Source organism: Felis catus, chromosome B1 (assembly GCF_018350175.1).
Source record: "Felis catus isolate Fca126 chromosome B1, F.catus_Fca126_mat1.0, whole genome shotgun sequence".
In the NCBI taxonomy this organism is placed as follows: Eukaryota; Metazoa; Chordata; class Mammalia; order Carnivora; family Felidae; genus Felis; species Felis catus.
In genome coordinates, this window is record NC_058371.1 from 40,137,239 (window position 1) to 40,158,210 (window position 20,972).

The following is a 20,972-nucleotide window of genomic DNA, read 5'->3' on the forward strand; positions in this document are numbered from 1 at the left end:
CAGGAAGGGTATTTGGATTCTTCCAGTTTAAAAAAAATTTTTTTTAAATGTTTATTTATTTTTGAGAGAGACAGAGACAAAGGGTGAGTGGGGGAGGGGCAGAGGGTGAGAGGGAGACACAGAATCTGAAGCAGGCTCCAGACTCTGAGATGTCAGCACAGAGCCTGACATGGGGCTTGAACTCACAAACTGTGAGATCATGACCTGAGCCAAAGTTGTATGCTTAACCGATTGAGCCACTCAGGAGCCCCTGGATTCTTCCAGTTTTTAATGATTACAAATGAAGTCTCTATAAATATTTTGTGCAGTTTTTTGAGTGAAAAACATTCTTTCTTTCTCTTGGGTAAATACCCAGGAGTGGGATGGTTGGGCCATATAATAAGAGTATCCATTTTTAAAAATATTTATTTATTTTTGAGAGAGAGAGAGTGGGAGAGGGTCAAAGAGAGAGGGGGATAGAGGCTCAGAAGCGAGCTATGCCCTGACAGCAGAGAGCCTGATGCAGGGCTCAAAACCATTAGCTATGAGATGGTGACCTGAGCCAAAGTTGTATGCTTAACGGACTGAGCCACCCAGGTGTCCTAGTAAGTGTATGTTTAACTTTATATGAAACTGCCAAACTGTGTTTCAGAGTGACTGTATCATTTAACATTCCCACTAGCAATGTATGAGAGTTCTAGTTCTTTAGTCTTCTCCAGTACTTGGTAGTGCCTCAGTTTTTATTTTGATTATAATAGTTATGAAATGGTATCTCATTATGGTTCTTAATATGCATTTTCCTAATGACTAATGATGTGAACATCTCTTCGTGTGCTTATTTGTCACCCATATATCTTATTTGGTGAAGTGGCTGTTAAATCTTTGGCATATTTTTTAATCAAGCTGTTTGTTTTCTTATTACTGAGTTTTTAGACTTCTTTTATATATTCTGGATAAGAGCCCTTCATCAAATATTTGATTTGCAAATATTTTCCCACAGTCTGTGGTTTCTTAATTCTCTAAACAGTGTCTTTCATAAGACAGATGTTCTACACTTTGATGAAGCTTATTTTACCAATTTTATTTTTTAGGAATTATGTCATATCTAAGAAATATTTGCCTAACTCAAGGTCACAAAGATTTCTCCTATATTTTCTTCTAGAAATTTTGCAGTTTTTTGGGTTTTACATTTAGATCTAAATCCTTATTTGGGGTTAATTTTTTTTATTGTGATGTGAATATAGAATAAGGTTTTTGAGTTTTTTCACATATGGATGTCCAATTGCTTCTGCACCTTTTGTTGAAAAGATTAAACATTCTCTATTGAATTACCTTTGCACATTTGTCAAAAATCAATTAACTGTATATGTGCATGGGTCTATTTATGAGTTCTTTGTTCCATTTCATTAATCTGTGTCTCTCCTTTCCCTGGTATTACACTCTCTTAATCTCCATTGCTTTCTAGTAAGTTTTGAAATCATATAATGTGAGTCCTCCAACTGTATTCCCCTTTTTCAAAATTGTTTTGGCTATTTGAATTCCTTTGCTTTTCCATATAAATCTTTAAATCAGGGGCATCTGAATGGCTGGCTCAGTCAGTTAAGCAACCGACTCAGGTCAGGTCATAATCTCACAGTTCGTGAGTTCAAGCCCTGCATTGGACTCTCTGCTGTTAGCACGGAGCCCACTTCAGATCCTCTGTCCCCCTCTTTCTGCCCCTCCTCCACTCATTCTCTCTCTCTTTCTCTCAAAATAAATAAATAAACTTAAAAAAAATTTAAGTCAGTTTGTTGCTATCAACAAGAAAAATCCTTCTGAAATTTTAATTATGATTGACTTGAATCTATGGATTGATTGGGGGAGAACAGACATCATAATATGAGTTTTCTGATCCAGGAATATCATTTCTCTCTCCATTTATTTGGGTCTTCTTTGATGTTTCTAAATCAGTGTTTTGTAGTTTCAACTTACAGACCCCATACATATTTAGATTTATACCTAAGTATTTCATTTTTTTTGGTTGTTTTTTTTGTTTTCTGTTTTTTAAGAGAGATATATAGCTGATAGCTATAAAGCTTATTGACTCTGTACTCAGGCTAAAACTAGCTTTATTCCATCTTTTCCTCTGGTAAAAAAAGAAAATGAAGACAATAAAAACAGAAAAGTTGGCCTTACTGGTAAAATATCTGACAAAAGGTGGAGGAATTATACAAATAAGCATGTTACACAGTGTTCAAGTTCGGTGACAAATGGGGAGAGAAATTATGGAATGAAGATGAATTGTAATAACAGAAGCCTTTGGCTGACTTCTACTTATGCAAGGCTTTGTTCGAGGAGGAAGTGGCATGTCAAGAGATCTTCACAGAAAGAGGAGAACAATGAACTAAGAAATAAAGTCGATATGTATTGCCTGCTGCCTCCAATTCACCTGCCCTTCTCCCGGTAAGAGCACCCCCCATTTCCTCATGGAGAACCACCTCACTGCACTGTCACCCACCAGCTGGGGGTGGATCTGACTCTTCTTTTTGGCCCAGAAATGGGGCTGTACCTCACACCTGCCCACTGTGATCAGGGACAGCAGGTAACCAAGTTGGAAACAATGACATACCATGCATCCTCTGGAACCACTGGAAAAGAGGCTGGCCTTTCTCTTTCTTGAAAGAGAACTTGAACTTGAACACAGGAAGCACTTTGAGGCTGGAGCTCATATGGCCACCTTGCTTACATTAGAGGAGGGCTGAGATGAGAATGGGGTCAACCCAGAGGACGAGGAGCCCAGAGACACACAGAGGGAACGCTGGGCCCCAGGAATATTGCTTGAGTCCCTGGATCAAGCTGCATGTAAAGCTAGCTTTGTCCCTGGACTTTCCAGGTTGTGAAAGCCAAAAATACGTTCTATTTTTGCTTATGCCAGTTTGGGTTGCGTTCTCTGTCACTTGCAACTACAAGGTTCTCAGCTGATCCTGGGAGAATCTGAGCAGGTCTCAGGCAGGCAGTGAGTCCCAGGGACAGACACAAAGAGACAGATTGGCTGGGACTGTGCTTTTACGTGCTAGCTCCGTCTTGAGTGGACGATGTTGGTGAGCTCAGCCACCAAGTCCAATCTCACTCTTCCTCCATTTGGAACATAAAGATTGCTGGGAACAAACTTGCCTGCTTCTTGGATCCAGGTTCCTCTCTCCTCCAGGCACAGCTGTCTTTTCTTATGCCCGCTTCCACTTTGCAGAGAAGGTGGATAGCTACAATTCTGGGGCCCCTGCCTTCATGCAAACCCCACCAAACAAATAACTGGTTTTACAAACCATTCTAAGGGAACTGGGGCATGCCCTAGGGTGAGGGACTTTTCAGTCAGAAGGGTTTGTGTTGCTTAACTGGACCTCCAACCGCAAGATAAACATCTGTGGCCAGAGATAACAGAGTGGTAGTGGTTCATTGGGCTCACAGTTTGCGGGGAATTAATGCATTCCACAAGTACCCAAGGCTGAACACACCGCTGCCATGTGCTCCCGGTCTGGGGCTGCCTCACACAAGAAGGCAGTGCCGTTTGGGTATAATGATAGCGAGCCACAGGATGGACAGGGGAGGTAGTTCTGAGCAGACCACCTTTAAAGCTGAGACCAAAAGGGAGGAAGCAGCCGTGAGTGGTGGTGTGGGTTAGGGAGAAGTAGGAGGGCGTGGGCTCCCACCTGGTGTAGGGGTGAACGAACGATGAGTAAGGGATGCGTTGAATCCTCAGGGAGCACATAAAGCGATCTACAGTGATTTAGGTTTTGTTTCTGACCAGTAAGGAGAAAGGGACTAGCTGGGACTCTTGGTGAATGCTGCTTACCTTGGAGTATCTGGAAGAGAAAGAGCACTGGACTAGAGTCAGAAGCCCTGAATCCTCCACTTGTACTGTCCTGTACTGGTTGTACCCCTTACGGGGTGTCCTTCTGTAACCAGACCTGGGGAATCAGAATGTTCTCCCTGACACATCCATCTGGAGAGGTTCCCTGGATTTCTACCAAGATGTGTGTCCATCACGATGCTGACAGTGCCCCATGCCCCAGGAAGAAGAAGACATGTGCTGAGTCAGCAGTGTCAGGGTGAGGATTCAGAGCCCCCTACCCCCCCCCCCCCCCACCCCCCGCCCCGTCCTCTATCTTGCTAGAGAGGTCTGAGGCTTTCTGGTCACTTCCTGCTCTGTCTGAAATCCTGGGGGCAACTGGAGACTAATCTTCTGTCTCTCCCTTCTTATAGTAAGGGCTTAGAAATAATATCCTATGTTCATATAGCACGACCTGGCCAAGATTCTCAAAGCCCTTTACAAACATCAGCTCTACCCTGAAGTAGTCAGTTCCCAGGCTGAGAGCTGTGTCATTGCAGAAAATGGGAGAGCACGGGGTATGTCAGGGCCAAATATCAAAGTTAATCTGTGACTAAGAAAAAAATGGAAAAAAACTTTCTTAATTCTGAACAGTGCAATTTCAAATCCATATCATGTACATTCCCTTGTCCTTTCTTACATACATTATCTGAAATAGCAGTCATAAATATCTAGCTAGTATCCAGCACCAAATTTCATTTAAATGTAAGTCGAAGACATTTTTTTTAATGTTTATTTATTTTTGAGAGAGAGAGAGAGAGAGAGAGAGAGAGAGAGAGCAGGGGAGGCACAGAGAGAGAGAGAGACACAGAATCCGAAGCAGGGTCCAGGCTCTGAGCTGTCAGCACAGAGCCCGACACGGGGCTTAAACTCACAGACCACAAGATTGTGACCTGAGCTGAAGTTGGACACTTAACTGACTGACACACCCAGGTGCTCCTAAAGACTTTTTTTACTACAGAAATAATCTCCTAGTTATTCTTAGTTTAATAATAAGACCAGGAGGTAGTAAGGAACAAATAATGCCTTGATTTGTAGCCCCTGAGGCATCCCTGGGATCTTCAATTATCTTAAAGTCAGGTGTGAAATTCTTTTTTTTTTTAAATTTATTTATTTGTTTTGAGAGAAAGAGAGAGAGAGACAGACAGACAGCATGAGTGGAGGAGGGGGAGAGAGAGAGAGAGAGAGAGAGAAACCCAAGCAGGCACTGTCAGCGCAGAGCTTGACATGGGGCTTGAACTCACAAACTGTGAGATCATGACCTGAGCCAAAATCAAGAGTCAGATTCTCAACCGACTGAGCCACCCAGGTGTGAAATTCTTAAAACCAAGCTAATGTTGATTCATTTATCCTTAAAGATAACAACATGACACATTATGTGTCCCACATTCCCATTATATCCACGAGGTGTTAAGGCTAAGAAACAGGATTTGTCATTAAGGATGAAAAAGCCTACAAAGGTGGCAGCAAGAAATGAAATTTACTGAGTCCCTACTACACGCCAGAGAAGGTACTAGTCACATTCACACATATGATCTCATTTAACCTCTTAACAACCCAGGAACTAGGCATTGCCTCTATTTTACAGATGAAGAGATTGAGGGTCAGAGAGACAAAATGACTTGCCCAAGTTTACAGAGCAGAATTTCTGATTCCTAACTCCTAATTCCTGCTCAGTTCTTACTCAGGGTCCACTTGACCAAGAAGACCAAGCTTGCCTCCTTTGCTAAGGCCAGAGTGAGGCTGTAGAGGAAAAAGGAAAAGAAGATGCTGAGGAAAGAAGGTCAGAGATAAATCCACAGACTTGAAAACATGCCATTGCAAGTTGTGGAAAATGATCAGACTTTGGGAAGATCTCCCTGACCTTTACAGCAAGGCTGTCCCTTCGATAGCAGGTTGGTTTCCGATTTCTTCTCAAAGACTAGCTCCAGGGATGTATCCCATAAAGCCTTCATGTGTTTGCTAAACTTTTTGTTGATCTAAAACAGGAATCAGCTGTTGGAGAAACAAGGCTAGTTTGAGATGTTGGCCTTGGCAGACATTCAGGTGGTTTTATTTTCCTCGGGAAGACAAGGGGGGTAGAACAGAAAACTCTTCTCAGCTACTCACTCAGAATCTTACTGTCCTATTGGTGCGTACGCCCAACAGTGACTAGCTCAGCATGTTACACTGTGCCCAGTGCATAGTAGGTGCTCAGTAAATGCTTCTTGGGTGAGTGAATTTGACATCTGTTGTCATAGTAATTATTCACATGATAATATTTAGGCCAAGGGCTCAACTCTTTATCAGTAAAGAAAGGGTGGTTTCATTTTTCCATTACCTTTAAGGTGCTTGCAGTGCAGTTTTCCTAAACTTGGCACTAAGTACTTTCTTGTGTAGTCTTAGTGAGTTGGTGTTAATAATCTATTTATGATTTATAGGGTTTTGATTACTCTCTGGAAGTAGGAAGGAGGGAGACAAATGAGTTTCCAAAATAAAATCAATAAAATAAAAATAGCTCCCCATAGAGGACTTTCTCAGGATGTCGCTAAATTTGTGCTTGACAAAGGTCTTTGGTTGAGAGGATGGAGGAAAAATGTCTAAATATACCAGAGGAAAGTAACGGAAATAGCGGACAAGACAGAAGAACTGCATTAAAAAAAAAAAAAAAACAAAAACAAAAGAACAAGCATTTCAGTTGTGGAAGCTGCCCTGAGATGTGATTTTCTCCTAAGTAGGTAGAATTTTATTCTCTCTGTGATATGAATCAGGGAGCATCTTTCCGTGTCCGAGAGGGACAGGAGAAAAGGAGAGGCTTTCATCACTTTTGTCTTTATTTTGAGCGAGGTATACGGGGGTGACTGGAGAGAGTTTCCTGTCAGTTTGCTCTGGTGTGAGATTGGGGTAGTTCTGTGCTTGGGAAAAGCTCATGACTTCTGCACCTTTCTGGCTTGCAGAACTTCTATAGATCCTGTAAGACCTAACTTAAATATCTCCTCCCTTGGAAGCTCTCCCTGATTTTCTCCCTATCTCACTGTCATTTGTGTAATGACACAGTACTTATGTAGATTTTCCTTATGGTGTTTATCATATTACAGTCATTATTTTTTACACGACTAACACTATGTCCTCTCCTTGAAGGCAAGGCTGTATTTTACTCTTCTTCTTCCCCGGGATCTAGCAGCGTGGCTGACATCTGGCAGGCTTTCAATAGACCCTGTGGAATGAATGGCAGATCGAGTGAATCCTTACTTCATTCTCTCCTAAATGCCCTTCTAGACCATCAGATGTCCCAGCGGTTGAGACACGGAAAGCCAAGGACTAGGAACTAGTCTCCACAGGAGCAGTGCTAAGAGAAGAACTGGACATCTTCCATCAGCTCCCTCGTCTGAGGCAAGGGAGGATTTCTCCACGTTAGCCAGACTTCACTTAACAATGCCTAACCTTGGCCAAGTCAGTTCAATTCATCCTAGAACCTACCTCATAGGCGGCTGTGAGAATTACAGGAGTTCATTCCTATGACAACCCAAGCAGAACAACCCAGCACTTAGGAAGTGCTCAATAAATCTTAGGTATGATTATTAGCTACTCTGAAACTGAGATCTGTGTGTAACACCGATAGTAGCTTTTTTTTTTAACATCATTTTTATCTTGTTTTTACCATCTCTTTTCTTTTATCCTTTATCTTTCTTTTACCTTTTTAGTTTTAAAGAGCTAGGGGAGCCTGGGTGGCTCAGTCGGTGGAGTGTACAACTCTTGATCTCAAGTTGTGGGTTCGAGCCCCATGTTGGGTGTACAGAACACTTAAAAATAAAATCTTAAAAAAAAGTGGGGCGCCGGCGTGGCTTAGTTGGTTAAGCATCCAACTATTGATTTCGGCTCAGGTCATCAGACAGGTTTGTGATTTTGGGCCCTGTGTCAGGCTCCTTGTCAGGCTCTGTGCTGACAGAGCAGAGCCTGCTTAGGATTCTCTCTCTCCCTCTCTCTCTGCCCCTCCCCTACTCACACATGTGCACTCGTGCTCTCCCTCTCTCTCTCAAAATAAATAAACTGTAATAAATAAATAAGAATTTAAAAATTAAAAAATAAAAATGTAGATCACAGCCTGATGGAGTTAAGTGCCTCCTATTCCATGCAGCCTCCCTGCCTGCCACCATGCTGTAGAATTCATCTTTCCTTTTTGCTCCCATAGTGTTTGTGCCATACGTGGCATGTACATGACATTGCACTCCCAATCCAGTCTGTGCGAGCAGGATAGCTATGATAATATTCTCTGTGGTTCAATGAAATGCACAGAGGTTTCTCATACTTTGGCTTTTCCCACGATTTAGAAGCAAGGCTTAATGTTTAGTGCAGAGGCTGGATATAGCAGAGAAGACCGCAACTGGGGAAACCGAGATTCCAGCCAGATCAATCACTAGAACCTTCTGTCTCTGTAGGCAGGGGTAATGTGATACCTGCCTTGCTAATTCCGAGTGGTTGAGAAATGTAAATAAGAGAAGAGAGATGACAACCTTTTGCAAATCAAATGCAATGAAAGTCCATTATTCTCTGGCTAACATTAAATAGACAAGAAATAGCAAGTACTGGCAAGGATGTGGAAAAAAGGGAACCCTCATGCACTGTTGGTAGAAATGTAAACTAGTGCAGCCACTGTGGAAAACAGTGTGGAGGTTCCTCAAAAAATTAAAAATAGAAGTATCAGATGATCAGGTATTTACCCAAAGAAAATGAAAACACTAATTTAAAAAGATATATGCACCCCTATGTTTATTTCAACATTATTTACAATGGCCAAGATATGGAAACCCAAAGGTCAATCAATAAATGAACAGATAAAGAAGATGTGGTATATATACACAATGGAATATTACTCAGCCATAAAAAAGAATGAGGTCTTGCTACATGGTGGACTTGAGAGTATAATGCTAAGTGAAATAAATCAGATGGAGAGAGACAAATACCATGTGATTTCACTTATACGTGGAATCTAAAAAACGAACAAACAAAGAAGCTGAAACAGATCCAGATCCAGAGAACAAAGTGATGGTTGCCTGAGGGGAGGGGGGTGGGGGGGTTAGGCAAAAAGGGTGAAGCAGTGTAGGAGATACAGACTTCCAGTTATGGAATGAATAAGTCACGGGGATAAAAAGTACAGCATGGGGAATATGGTCAATGGTACTGTAATAGCTTTGCATGGTGACAGACGGTAGCTGCATTTGTGAACATAGCATAAGGTATAGGCTTGTCGGATTACGATGCTGTACACCTGAAACTAATGTGACACTGTGTGCCACTATACTTTATTGAGAAAAAGTCTAGTATTATTGCGACTTCTAAAAAATGGAACCTAAGTCAGCAGGCTGGCTTTTGTGAGTGTCAGCTTGCCCCACTCCTACGATTTCTCTTGCTCTGTTTTGGGTATTGGAGATTTTTAGGTTTTGACTCTGTGTTGACCTGGAGGCATTCACCAGGCCACGATGATGCTGGTGGCCTAACTTTGCTGGAAGTCATTTCCAAAGTCGTGGCTAAGGTCAGAGGAGCTGTGACTTCTTGTCGTCTCTCACTGAAATGAGCTCATGTTTTCAAAACCTCAAGAAAAGTGAAAAGTACCAATATTAAAGGCCAAGAGCCCCTGGACCACTGTTTTATGTGAAAGATTAATAAAAGTTTAATCTCAAGGAGCAGTTGGAGAAGGGCATGTGTGTGAAGCAGTGAGAGGTTTTTTTGTTTTATTTCTGTTAACTTCTTAAACCTATCTGCACTTTAAAAGTTTTTATTCTCTCCCCTGCAAGCCCGAATACAACACTTCTTACTGATTTTTATTAATTCAAAATACCTGTGAATTCCACAGCCTGTAACTTGCAAATGTGGAATACATCGCTGAGGAAAGAGATGGGTACATAGAAAAAATATGCTTATTTAAATTGTATTTTTATAATGGAAGTCAAAAGACAGCTGGAGTAGCCATACTTATATCAAACTAGACTTTAAATTAAAGGCTGTAACAAGAGATAAAGAAGGTCATTGTATAATAATTACAGGGTCTATCCATCAAGAAGAACTAACAATTATAAATGTCTATGCGCCGAATACAGGAGCCCCCAAATATATAAAACAATTACTCACAAACATAAGGAACCTTATTGACAAGAATGTGGTAATTGCAGGGGACTTTAATACCCCACTTACAACAATGGATAGATCATCTAGACACACGGTCAATAAAGAAACAAAGGCCCTGAATGATACATTGGATCAGATGGACTTGACAGATATATTTAGAACTCTGCATCCCAAAGCAACAGAATATACTTTCTTCTCGAGTGCACATGGAACATTCTCCAAGATAGATCACATACTGGGTCACAAAACAGCCCTTCATAAATATACAAGAATTGATATCATACCATGCATACTTTTGGACCACAATGCGATGAAGCTTGAAATCAACCACAGGAAAAAGTCTGGAAAACCTCCAAAAGCATGGAGGTTAAAGAACACCCTACTAAAGACTGAATGGGTCAACCAGGCAATTAGAGAAGAAATTTAAAAATATATGGAAACAAACGAAAATGAAAATACCACAATCCAAACGCTTTGGGATGCAGCAAAGGCAGTCCTGAGAGGAAAATACATTGCAATCCAGGCCTATCTCCAGAAACAAGAAAAATCCCAAATAGAAAATCTAACAGCACACCTAAAGGAAATAGAAGCAGAGCAGCAAATACACCCTAAACCCAGCAGCAGAAGAGAAATAATAAATTTCAGAGCAGAAATAAACAATATAGAATTAAAAAAAACTGTAGAGCAGATCAATGAAACCAAGAGTTGGTTTTTTTTTAATTTTTTTAACGTTTATTTATTCTTGAGACAGAGAGAGACAGAGCATGAATGGGGGAGTGGCAGAGAGAGAGGGAGACACAGAATCCGAAGCAGGCTCCAGGCTCTGAGCCATCAGCCCAGAGCCTGACGCGGGGCTCTAACTCACAGACTGCAAGATCGTGACCTGAGTTGAAGTCGGACACTTAACCGACTGAGCCACCCAGGCACCCCAAGAGTTGGTTTTTTGAAAAAATAAACAAAATTGATAAACCTCTAGTCAGGCTTCTCAAAAAGAAAAGGGAGATGACCCAAATAGATAAAATCATGAAAGAAAATGGAATTATTACAACCAATCCGTCAGAAATACAAGCAATTATCAGGGAATACTATGAAAAATTATATGCCAACAAACTGGACAACCTGGAAGAAATGGACAAATTCCTAAACACCCACACCCTTCCAAAAGTCAATCAGGAGGAATCAGAAAGCTTGAACAGACCCATAACCAGCGAAGAAATTGAATCAGTTATCAAAAATCTCCCAACAAATAAGAGTCCAGGACCAGACGGCTTCCCAGGGGAATTCTACCAGACGTTTAAAGCAGAGATAATACCTATCCTTCTCAAGCTATTCCAAAAAATAGAAAGGGAAGCAAAACTTCCAGAATCATTCTATGAAGCCAGTATTACTTTGATTCCTAAACCAGACAGAGATCCAGTAAAAAAAGAGAACTACAGGCCAATATCCCTGATGAATATGGATACAAAAATTCTCAATAAGATACTAGCAAATCAAATTCAACAGCTTATAAAAAGAATTATTCACCATGATCAAGTGGGATTCATTCCTGGGATGCAGGGCTGGTTCAACATTCACAAATCAACCAACGTGATACATCACAGTAATAAAAGAAAAGAACCATATGATCCTGTCAATCGATGCAGAAAAAGCATTTGACAAAATTCAGCATCCTTTCTTAATAAAACCCTCGAGAAAGTCGGGATAGAAGGAACATACTTAAACATCATGAAAGCCATTTATGAAAAGCCCACAGCTAATATCATCCTCAATGGGGAAAAACTGAGAGCTTTCCCCCAGAGATCAGGAACACGACAGGGATGTCCACTCTCACCGCTGTTGTTTAACAGAGTGTTGGAAGTGCTAGCATCAGCAATCAGACAACAAAAGGAAATCAAAGGCATCAAAATTGGCAAAGATGAAGTCAAGCTTTCACTTTTTGCAGATGACATGATAATATACATGGAGAGCCCGATAGACTCCACCAAAAGTCTGCTAGAACTGATACATGAATTCAGCAAAGTCGCAGGATAGAAAATCAATGTACAGAAATCAGTTGCATTCTTATACACTAATAATGAAGCAACAGAAAGACAAATAAAGAAACTGATCCCATTCACAATTGCACCAAGAAGCATAAAATACCTAGGAATAAATCTAACCAAAGATGTACAAGATCTGTATGCTGAAAACTATAGAAAGCTTATGAAGGAAATTGAAGAAGATATAAAGAAATGGAAAAACATTCCGTGCTCATGGATTGGAAGAATAAATATTGTTAAAATGTCAATACTACCCAAAGCTATCTACACATTCAAGCAATCCCAATCAAAATTGCACCAGCATTCTTCTCGAAGCTAGAACAAGCAATCCTAAAATTCATATGGAACCACAAAAGGCCCCGAATAGCCAAAGTAATTTTGAAGAAGACCAAAGCAGGAGGCATCACAATCCCAGACTTTAGCCTCTACTACAAAGTTGTAATCATCAAGACAGCATGGTATTGGCACAAAAACAGACACATAGACCAAAGGAATAGAATAGAAACCCCAGAACTAGACCCACAAAAGTATGGCCAACTCATCTTTGACAAAGCAGGAAAGAATATCCAATGGAAAAAAGACAGTCTCTTTAACAAATGGTGCTGGGAGAACTGGACAGCAACATACAGAAGAATGAAACTAGACCACTTTCTCACACCATTCACAAAAATAAACTCAAAATGGTTAAAGGACCTGAATGTGAGACAGGAAACCATCAAAACACTAGAGGAGAAAGCAGGAAAAGACCTCTCTGACCTCAGCCGCAGCAATTTCTTACTTGACACATCCCCCAAAGGCAAGGGAATTAAAAGCAAAAATGAACTATTGGGACCTCATGAAGATAAAAAGCTTCTGCACGCAAAGGAAACAATCAACAAGACTAAAAGGCAACCAACGGAATGGGAAAAGATATTTGCAAATGACATATCGGACAAAGGGCTAGTATCCAAAATCTATAAAGAGCTCACCAAACTCCACACCCAAAAAACAAATAATCCAGTGAAGAAATGGGCAGAAAACATGAATAGACACTTCTTTAAAGAAGACATCCAGATGGCCAACAGGCAATGAAAAGATGCTCAACATCGCTCTTCATCAGGGAAATACAAATCAAAACCACACTCAAATATCACCTCATGCCAGTCAGAGTGGCCAAAATGAACAAATCAGGAGACTATAGAGGATGGAGAGGATGTGGAGGAACGGGAACCCTCTTGCACTGTTGGTGGGAACGCAAATTGGTGCAGCCACTCTGGAAAACAGTGTGGAGGTTCCTCAGAAAATTAAAAATAGACCTACCCTATGACCCAGCAATAGCACTGCTAGGACTTTACCCAAGGGATACAGGAGTACTGATGCATAGGGCCACTTGTACCCCAATGTTCATAGCAGCACTCTCAACAATAGCCAAATTATGGAAAGAGCCTAAATGTCCATCAACTGATGAATGGATAAAGAAATTGTGGTTTATATACACAATGGAATACTACGTGGCAATGAGAAAGAATGAAATATGGCCTTTTGTAGCAACGTGGATGGAACTGGAGAGTGTGATGCTAAGTGAAATAAGCCATACAGAGAAAGACAGATACCATATGGTTTCACTCTTATGTGGATCCTGAGAAACTTAACAGAAACCCATGGGGGAGGGGAAGGAAAAAAAAAATGAGGTTAGAGTGGGAGACAGCCAAAGCATAAGAGACTGTTAAAAAACTGAGAACAAACTGAGGGTTGATGGGGGGTGGGAGGGAGGGGAGGGTGGGTGATGGGCATTGAGAGGGCATCTTTTGGGATGAGCACTGGGTGTTGTATGGAAATCAATTTGACAATAAATTTCATAAATTAAAAAAAATATTTATGATTTAGAAAGTTTTAAAAATAAATAAATAAATAATATTTTTATATCCACATTACTGGCTTATTATTTTCTCCTGGAGTTAAAATTCTTTTTTCATGTTTATTTATTTATTTTGAGAGAGAAAGAGAGAAGCAGAGCACAAGCAGAGGAGGGGCAGAGAGAGAGGGAGAGAGAGAAAATCCCAAGCAGGCTCCGAGCTGCCAGCACACAGCCTGGCTCAGGGCTCAAACTCACAAACCGTGAGATCATGACCTGAGTCGAAGTCAAGAGCCGGGTGCTTAACTGATTGAACCACCCAGGCGCCCCTCTTCTGGTCATTTTTTATTTGCATGTAAAATAATACGCAGATTCGTTTCATAACTTGCTAACATACCTACCAGTTTAAAAATCAGAAGACTAGAGACTAGTAAAAATGGTAGTAATTCTGTAGCTCTGACTAAAGTTTTTGGGTGGGAGATATATAATGACACTAAATGAAGACAAGGGAATCTTCCTACAATCTCCACCCACTGTTCCTATAAACCATTAGCAGAACTGAACAATGTCTCCTGAACTTGAATAGGTAATTAACTTACTTTAATATAAACAAACAAAAAATATTATGTATGTATGTTAACATCAAGTAAGATATTTAGGACATCCTCACCAGGAAGATTTGAAGTCTGTGGGAGAATAAGCCATAGCTGGACATTCAGTGAAAAACGAGTAATTGCTAATAACAATAACAACAAAAAACAACCAATGAAACCAAATTTCTCACCTCCTTTCAAAGAAGTGTCAGTATTTTGTCCTTTATGTCACATATGCAAAAGTAGGCTTTGAAGGGTAGTTATTCCCTGACAACTTTAGGTCAAGCCCTTCTGAACAGATGCTTAGGAAACAGGCTGTAATCAAGCTAAAAGCAATCATCTAAGCAGAGAGCTAAAAATAATTCAAAATGCCTTTTTTAGGGGTGCCTGGGGGGCTCAGTCGGTTAGGCCTCCGACTCTTGATCTCAGCTCAGGTCTTAATCTCATGGTCGTGAGTTCAAGCAGGGGTGAGGGAGTGCCTTGGTGGCTAAGTCTTAAGTGTCTATTTCTGCTTGGATCATGATCTCGGAGTTGTGAGATTGAGCCTCGCGTCTCCATGCTGGGTGTGGAGCCTGCTTTCTCTCTCTCTCTCTCTCTCTCTCTCTCTCTCTCTCTCTCTCTCTCCCCCCCCCCCCTTCTTGTGTTCCCTCTTTTAAAAACAAATGCCTTTTGGGGCACGTGGGTGGCTCAGTCAGTTAAGCGTCTGACTTCAGCTCAGGTCATGATCTTGTGGTTCATGAGTTCGAGCCCCATGTCAGGCTCTGTGCTGATAGCTCAGAGCCTGAAGCCTGCTTGGGATTCTGTGTCTCCCTCTCTCTCTGCCCCTGCCCCACTCATGCTCTGTCTCTCTCACTCTCAAAAACAAACATTAAAAAATTAAAAACAAAAAACAAATGCCTTTTTAGTTATACCAGGAAAATATGTATTCATTATTTTGTTTCAGGCTTTACTTTGTTCTGAAATTCACTTTGTTCTGTCCTACATGTTTTCTCTTTCTAGAAAGGGAGCAAGAGGAAACATTAGGGGAAGAGTCATCCTGCGGAGGACCAGTGGGGATGAAGGACAGTTTAAGATCCCTGGTTGCCTGCTCCAGTTGCAGTGCCCTAAACGGAGGGGGGAGGGGTGCAGGAAGCAGGGGGGTGGGGTGGGGGAACTGCGCTCTGCAATCTTTCCCCACTTACTCTAAGTAGCCAGGGAGTGGGCCCAGGCCTCCGTGTCAGAGTCTGCTTGGGGCATGCTTTTGAGCCTCCAGGACCAGCTCTCCCACTCTTGCAAAAGGAAATGAAAAGTAATAGACCCTTCCTAACCATTCCCAGATATCTTACTGAGGAACCCAATATGCTGTGTAAGATAATTATTTTTCAAATATTATTTAGAGTCTTTCTAAATAGAAAAGAATGGAAATAATTAGGTTAGCAGATATCATGCTTGGATTGACAGTTACCTGTTTGAGCCACACATTTGTTGTCATCAGTTGATTCTTTTCATCCTAAGAAAATGGCAATTAGAAAAATGTAAATTCAAATTAAGTGAAGTCTTTGAGATTTATTTTGTCAGAAAGACCTCCCTTTGCTTAAAATAAAAAATAATAATTAAAGCAAATAGCAGCTCATTATGGTGATATTTATCCAAAATCGCATAACCCAGGGGTGCCTGTGTGTCTTAGTTGGTTGAGTGTCTGACTCTTGATTTCAGCTCAGGTCATGATCCCAGGGTCGTGGGACCAAGTCCTGCATCAGGCTCTGGGCTGTGTGTGGAGTCTGCTTGGGATTCTCTCTTTTTCTCCCTCTGCCCCTCTTCCTGACTTGCTCTCTCTCTCTCAAATAAAAAAAAAAAAATTAATTGCATAACCCAGAAAGTATGGTAAGGCCGCAAAGTAAAAATGAATATTAGTTAAATCAGAGATCGGTTTTGCATGATTTTCTAGAAGGAATCCTTGGGCATTGAGTCAGCTGAGGTAGGTGAGTGTGCAACTGGTAGGGCAGGGGATTTAGGAAACAGGAGACGATTATTCTGGGACTTCGGGGACCGCACCAGAATGACTTTGCAGAACTGGCTTAACGTTCACTGGTTTCCCAGGAACGCAATCATGTCAGAAGTGGGAGCCCAACAGGAAAATGAGCAGAGAATGTTAAGGTCTGGGTGGTGTCAGGGGAACAGGTGGAATCCTGAGGGGATTCAGGAGGGTGATGAGTCACCAGGCGCTCACGGGGGTGCTGGCAGCATCTGCCCTCTCTCCCTGTAGACACCCCTGCCAGCCCTCACGCAGTTCGGGTGACACCGAATCAGCCCAGGGGACACTAATGAGCCCTCGGCTCAGTTCTCTCTTCTCTCCATCTCCTCTATTCTCCCTGGGTGCTCATCCTGGTTCTCAGCAAACCCGCCAGGGACAATGTCTGTCTTAACAACCATATCCATCCCCCAGCAAAGAGGTGCACACTCATAGTGCCGCAATGAAAATTTACTCCCCAGCACTTCTCATTCCTTCCTCGGGTCATTTCACTGGCCTCTTGGGGCAGATTTTCTCTCACAGTAAGTTATTTTTAAAATTGAAATGGTAGACATGAGGAAAGAAAACAAAATAAAGTCTTAGATTCACAAACAGGTTAAGGAATGCATGTTCTTTTTAGCTTAGTGCCAAGGATTACTCACCACATCCACGAGCTGAGATATTTTCAATCCAAAATATACTTTTATGGTGTCATTAGAATTTAATACAGGACGAACCCATTTCTGATAACCTTGGAATAAGCGTCTGAGGAGGGCGTCTTCATTTTCAGCAATTGAACTGAATCCTGCAGCAGCTGTAAGATCATGAGCGAAACCTGAATTAATGGGAAAAGTATAATGGCTGGTTTAGCATCCTGTGGCCTGAACCTTCAGGTGTTCAGCAAAGGCAGCTTTGCATATACAGGGTTCTCTAACCATTCCCCATGCCCACAACACATGGCTGAAAGTAGATTCTATGCTTTACCCAGAGCTTTGCTCTCTCATGGGATTTTCCCACCATGAGGTCAGCACCTTGATCCCCAAACAATCACCCACAGCCACCCCCTTACCCTCGACCTCACATCTCACCTGAGATGCCACCTCCTTACAGACATGGTCTCTGCCCCTGTGCTATCGTCCACTACTGCACCCTATCCGGCTCCATCATGTCCTTACCACAATGTGTTGTATACCTGTCATCATCTGTCCTTCCCTTGAGCTCCATGATGGCAGACATGGTATCCATTTTATTTGATGATGTTTATCCAGCACCTAGACTAGTGCCAGCCCACAGCACATGCTTATTTTATATCTATTTAATGAATAATCCAATGACAGGAATATGTCAGGGCCATTTTTCATGCATTTGGCACGTATCCATTGAGCACACATATCCACTGAGCACCTACCACATCCCCTGTGCTGTTCTTTTTCCTTCCTCCTGAGGAAGTCTTCCCTTACAAAGACCTTCCCTGGTCAAGAACCAGGTTCTAACACTCCTCTCCTCCCCTACATGTCTGAGAGCCCAAGAAACATCCCAACTTCAAGCTTTGACCCTCAGGCTGAAGAAATGGTCTAGGAAGGCAGTCTAGAGATACGTTTTGTTTGTTTTCAGTGTTATGCTATCAAACATAAAACATGGCAGCTTTATTGTTGCTGTTTTTTTTTTTTAAGTTTACTTATTTACTTTGAGAGAGAGAGAATGAGCATGGGAGAAGCAGAGAGCGAGGGAGAGAGAGAATCCCAAGCAGGCGCCATGCTCAGTGCAGAGCCCCACAGGGGGGCTCAAACTCATGAACCATGAGATCAAAAGTTGGATGCTTAATGGACTGTGCCACCCAGGTGCTGTTATTATTGCTGTTTTAGATATAGCCCCTTTCTTCATATATCCAGTGCCCTATTAATCTCCTACAACAACTCATTCTGCACTGTATGGCTTACCATAGGAAACCTTTTCTTCTGCTGAGTGACACATGATGGGCAATGATCATGTACCAGATACCCCGAAGTTTACCCAGTAAAACCCAAAGATTCTTAGCAGGAAGAAGAGCAAACATTCCTAGTATGTACACGAGAACTTCACTTTACTAAGGGAGTAGCAATTCAAAATGCACCCTTTTTAAAAAAACTGAACCATAAATAACCTACAGTAGTATATTAATTTCAGGTATACAACATAATGATTCAACAATTATGTACAATACTCAGTGCTCATCATAGTAAGTGCAATTACGATTTGTCACCAAACAATGTTATTACTGTCTTATTGACTATATTCCCTATGCTGTACTTTTCATCTCTGTGACTTATTTATTTTTTATTTATTATTGTAACTGGAAGTTTGAAACCCACTCGTAATGCTCCTAGGGGTAAACAGAGGTGTCAATAAGATGGGTTACATACTCGGGCTGCTCCCACCCCTTTCTCTTATGTTCCAAAAAGTATATGAAAATGCAAATGAGTGATGGAGAGAGCTTATGTTTGTACTTAGTTATCTGAAAAGCTAACTGTTCTCAGGGAGCCTGGGTGGCTCAGTCGGTTAAGCATTGGACTCTTGATTTCGGCTCAGGGCGTGATCTCACGTGATCTTTGTGCACAGCACAAAGCCTCTTTGGGATTCTCTCTTTCCCTCTCTCTCGCCCCTTCCCCCTTCCCTCCCCCTCGCTCTCTCAAAATAAAAAAATAAACTGGAAAAAAAAAAGCTAACTGTTCTCAAACTTTGATACTTCAGTTCTTAACAAGCAGAGCAGCACGAAGGAGCAGGTCAGCTGGGTGGCTGCCAGGACAGCACTCTGCAAAACCTTACTGGAAGTGGAGGGAAGGTAGGAGTTGAAATTCCCCGAAGCCTCCTGAGGGATGGAGTGTTCACCTGCTCAGGCTAAACTTCACGAATTCCCTACCCCACATCTGGTCTTAACTTCCTTCAAAATACATCATAACTCTGATTCTTTCCCACCATCTCCACTGGTACCACCTGAGTCACAAGTTCCATCATCTCCCTTGGATTCTTGTGCTCCTTCTTCCTGCCTTCCACTCTTGCCCCTTTTACAGTTCATTTCCTGCTCAGCAGATGGAACCAGCTCTTAAAGGCAGAAGAGGTTTATGTAAGTTCCTGCCCAAATCCTACGAATGGCTTCCCATCAAACGCAGACAGACATCTCACATCCTTGCCATGGTTTCCCAGGCTCTTGTATGGCCCCTACCCTCTCCCACTCTGCCCTCACCCCTCCTCCCCAGAGCTTCAGGTCCATCTGCTCTTTCTAGAACATGCCTGTAGGCTTCTGTTTGGGGAAGACTCTTGCCCTGAAGAGGAATCCATGCTCATTCCTTCATTTTGTCCCATCTTTGCTCAAATGTCATCTCCTTGAAAGGTCCTTCTGGGTTACACAATCTAAAATCCCTCCTCATACTTTATCCCCTTAATGATGCTTTATCTTGCATGGGAGCACTGGAACATATTATATGTTTCTTTGTCTATTGTCTATCTGCCCCATTGGAAAATGCCAGCTTCATGAAACCTTTCTTACTTCTGTCTCCCAGCTCCATGGGGCCTGGCACATCATGGCTGCTGAGCACACCCTTGTGCAGCAACATAGTGAGCTACTTTGCTGAGTGGTGTTTGGAGAATTTGGGCCAGAGCTGAATTTACCTGGAGGGGAGAGAAGCAGGGAGGTCACAGCTGTCCTCCCTCGGCCTCCCCTGGCAGGAGAATATTGTTGGGTGGGCACCATGACAGTGACTGCTGGTTCCCTGCTCAACAGCCACTTACCCTTTCTTTTTCAGTAATGGATGCTATGTTTATTCAGAATTGAATGGTGCCAGCTTAAAATGTTCCCTTCTCAGGCCCCTTACAGCTAGGGATGGCCATACTACATATACATACCACTTAAATCCAAACAGAAGCCACAGGGTGAGGTTTGTAGGAAATACTGTTGAAGAGGATGGACTTGGTCCAATATGCACATTTCACCTTACATCTTTCACCCTTTGCTCCCTTTTCTTCCTACCTAGAGGTAGAACATGACATCTAGGGATATGGCCACCCAGGTATCTCACAAGCCTGATGAAAGCTACACACATAAGATGGCGAATAGAAGGGCAGACAGAGCGCAGGACCCTGATAGCACTATAGGACCATCAACCAGCCCAGGACCGCTTGCCTCCAAATTTCTTGGTGTGTGAGAAAAACAATCTTCCCTTTTGGATAGGCTCTTATGGCCATTGTTACACGAATCTGAGTGTAGTCCTAGTGGCCAAGAACCCAACGGCACTGCCCTTCCCCAAAAGCCCTTGTGTCCCAGTTCAGCCCAGTGAGAACAATTTACTTAAGACACCACCTCACAATGGATGGAGACACTCCAGGAAGGGTGAGAACAACTGAATAACGTCTGAACCAACGCGCGCACACACACACACACACACACACACACACACACACACACACACGGACTTCTTAGCTTGGACAACTCTAAGCCATTATAATTCTGAGAACAGAAATTGTACTTTTGAACTCCCTTTCCTGGAAGGAAAATCTTACTGTCAGTTTGCAGGGAGGTAGACTTACACAT

The 20,972-nt window shown here is 42.1% G+C and overlaps 1 protein-coding gene across 5 annotated transcripts in view; it reads right to left on the reverse strand.

The window, feature by feature from the left end:
* The window catches only part of CHRNB3 (cholinergic receptor nicotinic beta 3 subunit), a 33,115-nt gene that overhangs the window by 6,630 nt on the left and 5,513 nt on the right, over positions 1-20,972 (reverse strand). For 2 of the 5 annotated variants that reach the window (XM_023252560.2, XM_023252559.2), the window contains exons 2-3: positions 17,068-17,219; positions 15,860-15,904 (exon numbers count right to left, since the gene is read on the reverse strand). In XM_023252560.2, coding sequence (XP_023108328.1) covers positions 15,860-15,904; positions 17,068-17,219 — 197 coding nt within the window. Of the gene's footprint in view, positions 1-15,859; positions 15,905-17,067; positions 17,241-20,972 lie in introns of all 5 variants that reach the window. The other 3 variants (XM_023252558.2, XM_023252557.2, XM_019828504.2) reach the window with 2 other exon arrangements.